Source organism: Odontesthes bonariensis, chromosome 10 (genome assembly GCF_027942865.1).
Source record: "Odontesthes bonariensis isolate fOdoBon6 chromosome 10, fOdoBon6.hap1, whole genome shotgun sequence".
NCBI lineage: Eukaryota > Metazoa > Chordata > Actinopteri > Atheriniformes > Atherinopsidae > Odontesthes > Odontesthes bonariensis.
This window is the reverse complement of record NC_134515.1, coordinates 14,508,113-14,522,423: the sequence shown is the minus strand read 5'-3', so window position 1 is coordinate 14,522,423 and position 14,311 is coordinate 14,508,113. Positions and strand designations below refer to the sequence as shown.

At 40.6% G+C, this 14,311-nt stretch overlaps 2 protein-coding genes across 3 annotated transcripts; both read left to right on the top strand.

Moving 5' to 3' along the window:
• Positions 1-4,481: 4,481 nt before the first annotated feature.
• Positions 4,482-7,861, top strand: LOC142390220 (vesicular inhibitory amino acid transporter-like). Its single transcript, XM_075475615.1, has 2 exons — positions 4,482-5,103; positions 5,875-7,861. Exons 1-2 carry the CDS (start codon positions 4,714-4,716, stop codon positions 7,060-7,062), a joined length of 1,578 nt encoding a protein of 525 aa, XP_075331730.1. The 5' UTR covers positions 4,482-4,713; the 3' UTR covers positions 7,063-7,861.
• A 471-nt stretch (positions 7,862-8,332) lies between these two features.
• Positions 8,333-14,193, top strand: bpifcl (BPI fold containing family C, like). 2 transcript variants are annotated; one of them, XM_075476374.1, is made up of 16 exons: positions 8,333-8,440; positions 8,586-8,712; positions 8,834-8,945; positions 9,094-9,225; positions 9,890-10,045; positions 10,128-10,191; positions 10,340-10,400; positions 10,520-10,611; positions 10,785-10,961; positions 11,084-11,143; positions 12,836-13,003; positions 13,216-13,283; positions 13,368-13,410; positions 13,480-13,543; positions 13,730-13,806; positions 13,893-14,193. In XM_075476374.1, exons 2-16 carry the CDS (start codon positions 8,613-8,615, stop codon positions 13,950-13,952), a joined length of 1,434 nt encoding a protein of 477 aa, XP_075332489.1. In that variant the 5' UTR covers positions 8,333-8,440; positions 8,586-8,612; the 3' UTR covers positions 13,953-14,193. The 2 variants fall into 2 exon arrangements, with proteins under 2 accessions (XP_075332489.1, XP_075332488.1); XM_075476373.1 differs by having other exon boundaries at positions 8,583-8,712.
• The last annotated feature ends 118 nt before the right edge of the window (positions 14,194-14,311 follow it).

The following is a 14,311-nucleotide window of genomic DNA, read 5'->3' as shown; positions in this document are numbered from 1 at the left end:
GTGTTCGTTTTGCAAACTATGGTCACATTTAGTGTAAAAGAGAGGATGATTGAAGAGATGCGGCACATTTATCATTTAACAAAATCCACGGTCATAATGTAGAAACATTGAACCTGCTGGACAAAGAAACCAAGAGCCCTATCGGTGAGTTTATTCACCAGTAAAACTGGAATATCCAATAAACTCTTGTGAGACTGTGTTTCACCTTGAATAACAACTTTCAGGCTCAGACTTCTGAATGAAACTCTAACTACTTTGAGCTCATCTGCTGTGAAGTTATGTTTTATCAAATTACTTTTTTGTTTTTACTCAAGAGCAGAGTATATTCAACACCTACTATAAATCATGATACCCAGTCTTGGGAAAATACATTATTTCTGTTCTGCCTAACAACCATCTTATTAAATAACTGGTTTATTGAGGATTATGTAAAACCTCAAAGGTTACTGATAATCAGTATTCTTTGAAGTCACTTATATCATAATGTATTTATTTTTCAAGAACCAAATGGGTTGAGCAGACTGAGAATCAAGCCTATCTATATTAAAAAAAAAAAAGGTTTTTGCTTCAGAAATAAGCTACAAATGTTGAAAAATGTTCATTTCCAGATGACTGATCAATTAATCATTCATGTTTTTTAGAGTTATAATTGATTTCTGGGTTAATCTGCTTGATTTAATTGTTTCTGGAGAAATAATGAGACTGTCATGCACAGATGGAGGTCATTTGGAAGCCAGCGTCACATTTTTGCCCTATAATAAGGAGGTTAGATCTTATTTTTTTATTTCTTTTGTGCCTCTTTAATTTTAACATATACTGCTGTTCCAAAACTTTGTCAGGATTTTGACAGGTAGCCCAACGCTACTGTAGCAGACTAAATGAGAAAGAGGAGACCGAGATAGCACTGGGAGGGATAGGTTTGTGATGCGAGTTCCAATTAAACAGGTCCAACAAAACAAAAAGGGTAAAAAAGGAATGAATAGATACTTTAGTGGATCAGCTTCTAAATCTATGAAAGTGTGTCCTATATTGTTGATTGATTTTGTTTCCCCCCAAATGTCCCTGTGAAACTGAAGCAGCTTAAATGTATTTCAGCCATAATTTATATCAATTAATTCCGTTTCACTGTTGTGACAAATGGCCTATATGGTGAAAACATTATATTCAAAAGGAAGGTTTTGTTGTAGGGTGCAAATTAACCCCATTCTGTTCATTTATGCATATTATTATCCTGCAAAATATTGTTCTGTCTCGGTGCAAACATGATCAGGTAGTCTCACAAGAGAAGAGCAATGGGCTCGTTTGTCCACAAACACATATGTCTTGGACATAATTGTGTTGGATGTCACAGTCGCACTGTAACAACATATTTCACAAACATAGAAATGTAACTGTTTTTGAGTTTTCACTGTGAAACTCTGTGTTGTAGACAAACTTTAAGTTGATGTTTGACATTTTGCAGTGAGCTGGGTCACGCCCACGTTGTCAAAAATAATTTAGGCTATGAGTTGTCAGATTCACTTGTCATTTCGTGCAGTTCATTCTATAAAAATAAATGATAATGATATCAAATATTTTTTTATTCCAATGCTCAGTACCAGCCGTCACTGAGAAAATAAAAGATTCATTATTGCAGTCTAACCAGTAGCTAAATGTGATGTTTTATTCAATTTCTTTTGTATTTTGTGTCTTTGTAATTCATTGTATACGGTTGATCTAAATGATTTTTACTTCTCCGAGTTAGAGCAATTAAGAGGCTTTTAGCAACAACAAAAAAGAAAACAAAAGAAAGGAAGAAAACATGGAAAAACCTGCGATATGAAAATCTCTTTCCTCCCAAATCTCAACGTGCACACACCCCGTCCAATTTCTGTGGCCATGGCAACTATCAGAGATTATTGCTCCCAGTCAGCACTGCATGGCTGTTAGACGAAATAAGCCTCTCCGTATTTTAGGCCAACACACACTCACACATTCACACGCCTACACACACACACACACACACACACACACACACACACACATACGCCCCAAAACACACAAATACTGAACTGGTTGTGCTGCAAGTATACATACCCTCTCTGAGTATTCATTTCTTGCTGCCACACACACACACACACACACACACACACACACACACACACACACACACACACTCACGGAGCGTGATTTAATTTAATCCTTCTCTTTGTAGCCTCAGAAGCTAAACTGGTCGCCCCAGCAACCAATCTTAAAGTCCTCTGTTAGATTTTACGTGGAAGTATAAAAAAAATGTGCCGAGTTTGAGTGAATTTAGTGTTTTTGACAAAAAAAAAAATAAAAAATGGTGATTTCAGTCTTCTTCCACCGCATTCATTTGCGTGTCTTTTTTTCAAACCCCATTTGGAAGTCGTCGAGTTTAATTAAAATTTCTTGGCACATTTATGACAAAGCTGCATGTCTTTTTGCGTGCTTGTTTGTGTTTGCACGCGCGCGTGTGACATTTCCACTGTCCCGGCGTCAGCCCGGGGACTGTGCATGTGCTGGGGGAGGGAAAAACGCCTCAAGGACTCTCCCTGGTTCCTCGCCGTCCAGCACACCCGTCCGCACGCACATGTCCTCAGACGTGGATGACGCACACACACACTTACTAATAAACAGCACGTCGGCCTGAACACAAATAGCAGCTGCCAAAACAGCCCAAGCCAAGCATGAAAATATGCAGAACTTTCTCTATCCTCTGGCTGGATTCTAAATTTAGACCATTCGTCCGTGTTATTATTATATATTTTTTTATCATTTTTCTTTTTGTCTTGCGATGATGCTCGTGAAATATTGGCCCTTCTTTCTGAATACATTATTCTGATCGTGGTAATTTCAGTCAGCCACGAATAAAATGAGAGCTCAGCTAGAATTAGGCTTCGCAAAGATTTAGCCATTTTGTCTGTACTTTTCTGAAACATATTAATGGCTACTGAGAGATAAACGCCCTTACTTGTCAGCCTCCCTGCCACAGTGGGCTACATTTCTGCAAGCCGACTGCAAAAATGTGATGACAGTTCTGCTCAGCCATGTCACAGCAGATTACTGAGGCAAAGGCGAGGTGCTTCCTATTCGCAAGGATTACAGCTAAGGTGGGGAGGAAACGGCCCAACTCCTCCCTGAGATTTATTTTCTTCTAAATACAAGAATCAATACAACAACCGCACGACGTGCATTGGGTTAATGGTTAAAAGCATGAAAGGCTGAAGGGGAAGTCTGGCCTGTGCTTTGTCCTGTGTTGAAGGAGCTGTCCGTGGTGCTGTCGGTGCTCCGCAGCTGGCCAGCTGCAGGATGCTCATCATGTCAGCAACGAGTTGCATCCTTCGCTGAACATGCTCATCTGGAGTCAGGCTGTTAAATGAGCAGCAGACTTCACATCTGTGTGCATACATGTCACAATCAAAGACGCAGATTTATTCTTTTTTTTTCTTTTTTTTTTTAAGGAAACCTTTGATTTAAACATTTTGAAATGTAAATAAATGCAAACAGGAATACGTCATTAATTTTTCGACACGTCGCAGAATGAAAACAAAACAAAAAAAACAATATATTTTGTTGATAACATTTTTTGTGTCATTTTGGAATTTTTCTGCATGCATGCAAATAGGAAATAAGATGCACGCCTGTGTACTGTAGGGCGGTGCAGTCTGCATGCTTCATTTCACGAATTCGAGATTGATTTCACATGTTAGAATACAGTCGAGCAGGTCAAGCGGAATTTTTTTTTTTCCTGACAAAAAAGGGTGAAAAAGATGGGATCATTCTTGCCCTTAAATGCTTGATGGTCCATTTGTTATGGCGTTAATTATATGCAATACATGGCATTATAGAACATAGCCCACGGCAACACATAGCTTGGGAAAAAAAAGACATTGCGATTTTATTTTTGTAAAACATTAAATGTACAAACGGCAACAGAAAGCTTCGTTAAACGTGTATCTGTCCAACACGAATGACGCAGGTGTCTGTTGACCTGTTGCCTGGATGCAGCATGGAAGCAGGTGAATGTTTGGTCTTTTCATTCAGGCGTGATTCTGAAACACTGCTGCCTTTAAAAGGCCTGACACTACTTTTTTTCCTTTTTTTTTTTTTTGTCGTGATCCCTCTGCCGGTAAACTCCCGCCGTGGGAGTAAACCTCTCCCTCGATTCCACGCGTGACAGTGCTGCCGCTGCTGCTGCTGCATGCGCGCGAGTCGGGAGCGCGAGAGCCGTGCCACACTATGCGGACACGTGCACGCTCCTCTTACTCCCCCACCTCTTTTTCTCTGGGTGATGCAGAGATTCCAGTGCTCGCGCTGTCACCAACTGGACTCCAAACTGACAAGACTGCCTGGACAAGAAACAAAATAATAATAAGAAAAAAAACTTTATATTCTAACGACAAATGAAGACACACGTCAGTTTTTCTCTCTGTTTTGAGGCATTTCTTCGTTCAAGCAGATGCCAAGAAGTGTTAGGGAGTAATATGGATGAGCAAGTCAAGAAGAGCGGCTGAGGATTATTGAAACGGTTTGGATGAAACGGATAGGCTGCCGTTAAGAGGCTGGTTAGATCTTATTCTGCGACGACATAGAGGAGGCAACAGGCATGATTTTAATGTTGCAGGCAAACAGAAAATAAATCTCATTGCATGCGCTTTTTGCTCTGTAATATCTTTTTCGACTGAAGAACAGAATTTCTCTGGGGTAAAAATGGCTCACCTAATCCGACACAAGCTCACCAACAAACTAACCAACACGGCCCACACAGTGTCCAACAAATCTCAGGCCAAGGTCAGCGGGGTGTTCGCCCGCCTGGGCTTCCAAGCCGCTACGGATGAGGAGGGTCTGGGTTTCGCCGAGTGCGACGACTTGGATTATGACTACAGGCAAGGCATGCAAATGGATGTCCTCCAGGGAGAAGAAGAAGGGGGGGGCATGGAGGGAGAGGAGGGGTTGGACGGGTTGGAGGGAGACAGCCACTACCAGAGAGATGGCACCGGCCCGCGGCCCACTTCCCTGAAGACCGCGGGCTCTCTGGATGAGGATAAGCCCCAAATCACGACGTGGGAAGCTGGCTGGAACGTCACCAATGCCATTCAGGTAGGCCGTGACTACTTTCGTCTCGTGCAAAAAAGAAAAAAAAAAAAACTGCAGCGTGCTGCATGCATCAGGCCTGCAACTGGACAAAAAGTCACCTTGAAGATTTGTATATTTTAGCTAAGAAAGAAAGATAGGGCGCTATTACACGCAGTCCAAGATTAGAATAAATCATTTTGAGAAATGAACCATTAAATTATTTAGAACTGTTAAATATAGATGATTAATAGGGCAACATTTTTCCATAATTAAATGCAAACTTCAATTTCACGTTTGATTCGCAGTCCGCGAGTGAATCCACTGCAGTGTGAGGGTCTTAGCATTTATTCATTCAAATCTTTTTATCAGTGGTGCTGCAGGCAGGCCTGTTTGACTTTGATAGTGCGCGAGGCTGAATGGCACGTGCTTATCAGCCTCTCCATCAAATTAAAGTTTTTATCCAAGTAATTGAAAATTTCGTTTTTAAATTGTCTCCTCAACGCATTAATTTGATCCAGTCGGCGGAGTATTTTCAAAGGGGAGAAAAATAATGGGAAAATTAATTAATCGATCACTTAATTCAGTGTTGGATTTTTCATTTAATGCAAATATATGTGTGTGTGTGTGTGTGTGTGTGTGTGTGTGTGTGTGTGTGTGTGTGTGTGTGTGTGTGTGTGTGTTATTATGTAAGATTGGAGTTCTGTAAGCAAGTCATTGCATGCCTGGGCTGATCGGCCTTGTCACAGCGATGTGGGCCTCGTCCATTATCACTCTACTGCGCTTCTCTGTCCGCAGGGCATGTTCGTCCTCGGCCTGCCGTACGCCATCCTCCACGGCGGCTACCTCGGTCTCTTCCTCATTATCTTTGCGGCTGTGGTGTGCTGCTACACCGGCAAGATCCTCATCGCGTGTCTGTACGAGGAGAATGAGGACGGCATAAAAGTGCGCGTGAGGGACTCCTACGTGGACATCGCCAACGCCTGCTGCATGCCCCGCTTCCCCACGCTGGGCGGCCACGTTGTGAACGTGGCTCAGATCATCGAGCTCATCATGACCTGCATTCTTTACGTTGTTGTCAGCGGTAACCTGATGTACAACAGTTTCCCGGGCTTTCCCGTCTCCCAGAAAGCCTGGTCAGTGGTGGCCACGGTCGCGCTCCTGCCGTGCGCGTTCCTGAAGAACCTCAAGTCCGTGTCCAAATTCAGCTTGCTCTGCTCACTGGCGCACTTCGTCATCAACATCCTCGTGATCGCCTACTGTCTCTCCAGGGCGCGCGAGTGGGCCTGGGAGAAGGTTAAGTTTTATATTGACGTGAAGAAATTCCCCATCTCAATTGGCATCATCGTGTTCAGCTACACGTCCCAGATCTTCCTCCCCTCCCTGGAGGGAAACATGCAGAAGCCCAGTGAGTTTCACTGCATGATGGACTGGACTCACATCTCGGCCTGCGTCCTCAAGGGCCTCTTCGCCCTGGTGGCCTACTTGACATGGGCAGACACCACCAAAGAGGTCATCACGGATAACCTGCCTTCAACCATCCGAGCTGTGGTGAACATCTTTCTCGTGGCCAAAGCCCTGTTATCTTACCCGCTGCCATTCTTTGCTGCTGTTGAAGTTTTGGAGAAGTCATTGTTCCAGGAGGGTGGGAGATCCATGTTTCCTGACTGCTACGGCCCTGGTGGGCAGTTGAAAACCTGGGGTCTGGGCCTTCGAATCACCTTGGTAGTCTTTACCCTGCTAATGGCCATCTTTGTCCCCCATTTTGCCCTCCTTATGGGCTTAACTGGGAGCCTGACCGGCGCAGGCCTGTGCTTCCTCTTGCCAAGCCTCTTCCACTTAAAGCTCCAGTGGAGAAGTCTCCTCTGGCACCACGTCTTCTTTGATGTTGCTATTTTTGTTATTGGGGGGATATGCGCCATATCTGGTTTTATTCACTCGGTTGAAGGGCTTATAGAGGCCTATAGGTACAATATCCATGACTGAGAGCTCAACTGAGATATGGCCTCTGTTGAATATCGATGCCCCATTAAAGGACGCAGAGTTTAAGAAAACATGGACCACTTGACATACAATCTCATGAGGAGGATTATTTATGTGAAATGTACATCTTTTTTTATTTTGCCTTCGTGATAATGTGCAATAATAAACTCTACAGTCATAGTGTAAAGTAGTTAATCATTCCAGAAAAAAAAAAGATGTTTAATTAACTGGACAGAGGAACCCAACCTCCGCATGGAATGGGTTGTTATGCAGGCATTAAAAAGCCTGTCCGGGTGTCAGTCTTCTTGCAAAGATCCAGTGAAAATGTCCACTGTGGGTCTAACTGTGAGTGTGTTCGTGTTTTTTTCTCGGGAATGACATATGTGCAAAACAATGGAGTGAAAATGTTATTGGGTTTTGAGCTGCTAGGTATCATTAATCCCACTTCAGAGAAAACAGAAGGCACCCATCAGATCAGATGGTGCTCGATGAACCATGACTAAATTATGTGTAGTGGTTTGAACCGAATTATTCTTTTCTAATGGTTTTGTGTTTTCTTTCTCATTCTTATGCCAGTTGTGGTCCTTGTTGGCTCGTTTGTTTTCTTGGTGTTTCAAGTGTCATTCTGGATGAAGTGAATTCAAGTGCAAGCAAGTGGGTCCTTATTGTGTTATATAACAGTGTCTGTCTGATAGTATTCTATTCCTATTGAACTAGTTAATTGTGATTTAATGGAACTAATCATGGTGTGTGAGAAAAAGAGTATTTGTTGAATTAAGAGATAAATAAATTAAGTATTTTATGGCTGGTGATTCTAATGTTTCTTTGCTTGTAGTGAAAGGATGGCTGAGCGAGCAGCTTTCCTCTTTCATTTTTACTGTTTTGCGCTCTGTCAGACTTCCTATTTTTAAATGTTTGATTAAGCTTCCTCTTTAGACATAGATAATCATTTTAAAAAAGACTGAGGGTCCAGCTGCTAACACCGCGCGGCAGACATTCGCCAGTTTGAATAATTCTCACAAAGTGACAGAGTTTTGGCCAACTTATTTCTGTCAAGCCAGTCAATACTTTTTCAGATCTCATATTTCGGCATTTTCCCAAAGTATCGAACCTGATTGTTGTTTCCCTCAAACATTGAAAAATTCAACATCTACTTTTCACTTCCTGTTAACCTCAACACAACATCGCACACACTCAAATGAAGATAAAAAAATCTGTTCCACCGCTATAGTCAGATGACAATAAGTTTCACTTCTCTGTGACAGTACAGGAAGTAAAAGCTGCTCTGACAGAAGAGACAGGCAGAGACGACGGGTGTTTCAATGAGCAACAAACTTCTGGAGGTACATTTCAACTTTTAATTATTCATCCTACATTTCAGGTAATGCTTTCTAACATCACTTAGTCATCGCTGATTGTGACTCATTTGTTTGATTTTTAGAAATTTTTGCCACATACTAAAATTCCCTCAGAAATCATTTGACTGCTTAGCTCCATGCTTACATTCACACTTCAATGTTCAGCAGCACAGCAGCTGCTGGGGACCCAGCACAATGCTTCCATCTGTGACAGTACTGCTCATGCTCCTGTCTTGCACCTGTGGAGAAAATCCTGCAATACAAGCCGTCCTGACCAACAAAGGGCTGCAGTATGGTAAGGCAAAGTGAGATGGAGTTGTTGACAGTTTCTTTCTGTGTTTAAGTCTGTGGTCGAGATAAAACACGTTTCATTTAAGAGTTCCACTGAAACTTCATGCACTTAATGTTTGTCCCAGGGAAGCATGCAGCTGCAGGACTGATTCAAGAGAAGTTGGAGCAAGTCACTTTTCCTGACATCAGTGGTGTCGTTAATATCGGAATTGGCAATATAGACTACACATTAACAGGGTAGGATTGTGTTTGATGTTCTGGAATACAATCTACAATCTATTAATTGAGTGATCTCAGCATTATGGGAATGTATTCTTTGGGGCTGGAATTGTTACTTTAGTAAGCTCACTTCACATCTTCCTTTTCTTTCCCAAATGTGATCCAGCGTCACTATAACAAAGTGTGACTTTCCAGAGCCTTCTGTGGAGTTCTTTCAGAATAGCACAGGATTCAAGACATCCGTCTCAGGCCTCAATGCTGCTCTAACTGGAAACTGGGTGGTACACTTTGGCATCATGTGAGTATTCTTCTATCTCTGGTCTACAATGAAAGTACCTTGATTTTGAATCCGGTAATCCCCAAACTGTTTCATCAATAAGTGTAGAGATATTTACAAAGTTATACCGTTCTGGGAAAAGACTAATTTATAGGACATCTGATGCAACCCGATCAACCTGCATATTTTATGTTCAAGTTCCTCAAAAATGAGGAAGTCTTTGATTAAGGTGACTTCCTGCTCTTTACCCTTGCCCTTTTGTGACACTCTGAGTATCTAATTTAAACCTGAAAGTAAAGGCCTACCGGGGTGTTTTGAGGCCTTGATAACTCTAACATTCTGAACACCCTGAACACCCCTATTGTTCATACTTTAATTACTATTTAAATCTAATTTGTTACTTGTCCATCTGCAGATTTACTTGAGCTATTTGCTCATAAATGCTTAGAGTTGTTAGATGACCGAAACTGATAGATTACTTGTTGACTGTACCGTAAGCTGATACATAAAACGAAGAAGTGAGAGAGAGGAAAACAGGAAATGCTGCTCCTTAAAAAAAAAATTATGATCAAATATATCTTGCAACAAATACCTTTATATGATAGAACTTCACATTACCAGGGTTTATGTAGTCCACTTGTTAAATGTCACCAATACCAATGTTCAATGTGCTTTGTATTTTCAGACATGACAGCGGATCCTTTGATATGGCTATATTTAACTTGAGGGTGACCTCTGTGGCGGAGCTGGGGAGAGATGCTAACGGGCATCTGTCTGTCACCAGCGTCAGCTGCAACGCTCAAGTTGGAAATGTGGATGTACAATTCCGTGGTGGAGCCAGGTACCATAGAAAAGAAAAAGATGGATTCGGAGCAGTGACACAGATATTAAAATATAAACCCTGTATTTCTGTTTGTCAATAGTTGGATCTTCAATCAATTTGTGCATCATTTCAAAGGGCAAATCATTGAGAACATACAAAGAAGAGTGAGTGTTTTTTTTGTTTGTTTGTTTTTCTATCTTAGTCATATGTCTCAGCGCTGGTTTGGTCTTTTCTTAAATATAAACATCTACAGATCAGTAAAGCACACAGGGATTTTCAGTGTTTCAGGACAGTTTTTTGTTTCTTCCCTAGATCTGCCCTGTTGTTCACGAATCCATTGACAGTTTGGAGTACCATCTACAGTCCATGAACGGTAATGCAGCACACTAAAGCTGTGTGTCACTCTACTTTAGTCCAATAATAAAAAAAAAACTGTTTTGTATTTCAGTTCAGATTTTGATTGGCTAAAACAAACATTTTTATGTTGTTTAGTTTCCTTTGATGTGGATCAAGTACTCACACTTGACCTTCCTCTCACCGACTTACCGATCATCAGTGCTTCAAGTCTGAAGCTGGGTCTCAAGGTAACGATACACACATGGCACCAGGGCATTTACCGTAATTTACATTCTTGTTGACCAAATCCTTAAAACCATATCCTTAACTATGTCATAGATGCTGTGTATGCTGCCATAACGTAGGTCAATTTAGCAATTACTATAGCTTTAAATAAACAATTATAACTCTTTATTTAAAGGGCGAGTTCTACAGTAAAAAAACTCACCAGAAGCCACCTTTTGTAGCCAAACCCTTCATCCTCCCTGAGCAGCCAGGGTACATGATGTCATTGGGACTGTCTGAGTTCACCCTAAACTCTGCTGCGTACGGATACTTCTCAGCAGGAGCACTTCAGGCCCTCATCAATGACAGCATGGTAAGATCGTATAAATAGATGAGCTGAAGCAAATTTGTCCATTAAAGCGTTAATTTAGGCTGAGCATTGTTCACTTTCTTCTGTAAACATCTTTGTGGTTCAGAGATATTCTCTCATTTCAGATACCTCCAATGTCTCCTGTACGTTTGAATACCAGCTCAATGGGAATGTTCTTTCCTGAGGTAAGTTAATCTGCTCAGAGATCTGTCCGGCAATTCATGCATCACTTAAAGAGTCACGGATTTTAAATTAACAGACTTTGTGAAGAAAAACAAAACAATTCTTAAAGGACCTCATTACTAGAAATATTATATCAGTGCAGCATGATGGAGCTGAGGGTCACGCTCTTCACAGCGTTACACATTCACCGACAATATTTTAAATATCACATGGGTTGGGGCTGTCTACTCCACAGACTGGTGTTTACAGTTAATGTGACAATATATCATGGCATTTTACACAAGTCAAAATTGAACATAGTGTCTTCAGTTTTCTTCACCCCTGCTCTCTTTTGATTCATTTAAAATGTTGATAAACAGTCATTTACAGTGACAAAGTCTAACCTGTCCAATGCTTTTAATCCAATGTTTCTAGTTTGGTCAGAGGCTGAGGAGCAAAAAGGTTTAGAGGACATTTTTAAGTTTTCCAGAAAACCGTCAGGTTTCACAAGGCCGTTTTAAATGAAGACTTAGGTCTAAATGCGTTACAATGGTCACAATCTGGTTGTCGCAGTCGATGATTTACTCGCTACATCAAGCATATAAAAAGGGCACATTTATTGTCTTGTTAAATCAATAAATATGTCATTTAAAGGGAGATAAATGTGGGAATAGAGTAAATTCATAAACATCATCGGGAAACTTACCCAACTGGTTAGATACACTAACAATTAACTTTAAAATTACAAATGTGTCTGGTTTCTATACATTTACAGAACAGAAATGTGATCATTGAGTCTGGTTCTAGATAGATTTAAGTCTTTAGAACATACAGTATATTAAACAACAACATGGAAAAACTTGATTTCATTCATTTTCTTTTTACGTAAAATGTCTGTTAATGAGACTAAGAGTAAGACCTGAACCTCCGTCAAGACCTTTAGAGTAAACGCAGGTATAAAACAGGAGTATAAAAATATATATGTATTTGATAACTGAGGTTAGCAAAAAATACATAAACATACGTAGAACATAGATGAACATACATAATATGTACATAGACAAATAAGCCAGCTAAGATAGGAAATATACTCTTCAAATGAGAACAAGAGCATTGAACTGAAAGACAAGTCAGTGTGCACACACGCACACACACACACACACACACACACGTGTTTCCAATACCAGTGGTTAAGCTATAAATCAAAATACACAGACTTATAATTAATGTGATACATAAGATACAAAGCAAATTATGTTAATACTCAATAAATGACTCATCCTTGAGTTGAAACTGCTATCACATTTCCTTTTGTTACCATTGAAATAGATTCATTAATTCATCCTCATGCTCTTAAATCTGATTACGCACCAACAAAGAGATTGCTCTTCTGTCCTTTTCACCCAAGGTGAGTATTATCATCCCTCGAACCAACAGACTGAAAGCGTTGCGCAGACATTCGTAAACAGTAACAAAGGTTTACAACTGGTATAGACTGATAGTCCATATGGAGTCCATAGAATGATCTGTAAAAGCTGTATTCAGCTCAGAAGATTTAGACCTTTTTTACTTCGTTCGGCATTTACCATGAATCTATTTGACTTCTGTTTATATGTCAGTCTGTGCTTTTCTTTCTCTTTTCGACCCTCTTAACTCTGTATTACAAAATATTTAAGAACAAATTTTTCACCATGAACTTTCATTTCTCTCTTCAGCTTCCCAAAAAGTTTCCAGGCCTGCTGATGAACCTTCAGGTTTATGCCAGAGAGGCTCCAGTGTTTTCCCTCCAGTCTGGTGCCGTTGGACTGGGTGTTCAAGTCACTGTGAAAGCCTTTGCCATCGAGCCAAATGGTACCCAGATCCCACTCTTCAAAATCAATGCTGTGAGTTCCTCTGTTGTGTGGTCCAGAAATACTGCCTGCATATTATTGAACTTTTGTGCCGTCTCGTTGCTTTGGTCTTGTCTCAGTGTAACCTACGTATCTGTGGTTTTGGGTTCAATTTTCTGATAATTTGTATCCTGAACAGGAAACTAGAGAAAGAAAAAGAAAAGTGTTCTGTTGATAACTGATTAAATCATCTTTTTTTTCCCAAGGACTCAAAAGTCAGTGGTAAAATGTGGATCGCTGACGGACTACTGAAGGGCAAGGTGATGTTGGATAAGTGAGTATTGCAATTGATTTAAAAAAGCTCACCATTAAGGCCCTCCCATAAACTGCAACTCAAAGATACTGCTCTCTTTCTCAGTCTGACACTGACCCTGGTATCAAGTGAAGTGGGGACCGTTAAGGTAAATGGCACCTGAAAAGTTCCTCACATTTTACGTTGGGCACGTTTAACGGCACGTTTCCTTTCGCAGATCGATACTTTGCAGAACACCGTGAAGACGGGAATGAAGCTGATCATCATACCGAAAGTGAATGGTGAGATGTAGATGCATCATTTTCTTCAGTTCTCACCTCTTCCCTGATTTCTTGTTCATACACCAATCTTTGCTTTATAGAAGCTTCTCTTCCTCTGTTAAAGTAGTGTTGTTGAATTGTAGGTATGCATCCATATATTATGTGCTGTTCATCATCCCAGTCCTGACATGAACATTTCTGTTTCAGAGAAATTGGACAAAGGCATCATTTTACCCAGAATGAAACACGCACAGCTGGTCAACTCGGTTTTGAAGCTGGAGGAGGTCAGTTTTAATTAACACAAGCTTAATATATTTCTATTCAAGAGTAAAATTGTCTTTGGGCTGATCGATGTCTCAATCCAACACAGGGATTCATAGCACTTTCTTCAGATGCAAAGATGCTGCAAACAGGCAGAAGTGAACAATGATCTTCAAATCAGCTCAGTCTCAAACTTTTAGCGACTTAACAAACTCCACCTGCGTCCCTCTCTACAAGCTGTTGTTCAATCCACCTTCCTCCAGTTTCTTGATTGTGGACGATTGACCTTTTTATGCAATACTTAATGAGTAAATGACAGATGTACAACTTTCAGGTCAAATCAACAATGCTCATTAACTAGTCATGTACTGTCTAAACTTGTTTGATATTAAAATGATTCTTAAATGTCACGTCTCATAATGTCTGAAGATTTTTAACGTTGCGTGAACTGTTTTTTTTTTTTGTTTTTTCCTCCAAAGTTTTTCCCAGACTGGTTTCTAAAAAAACATGGACAATTCTCGTTTGGAA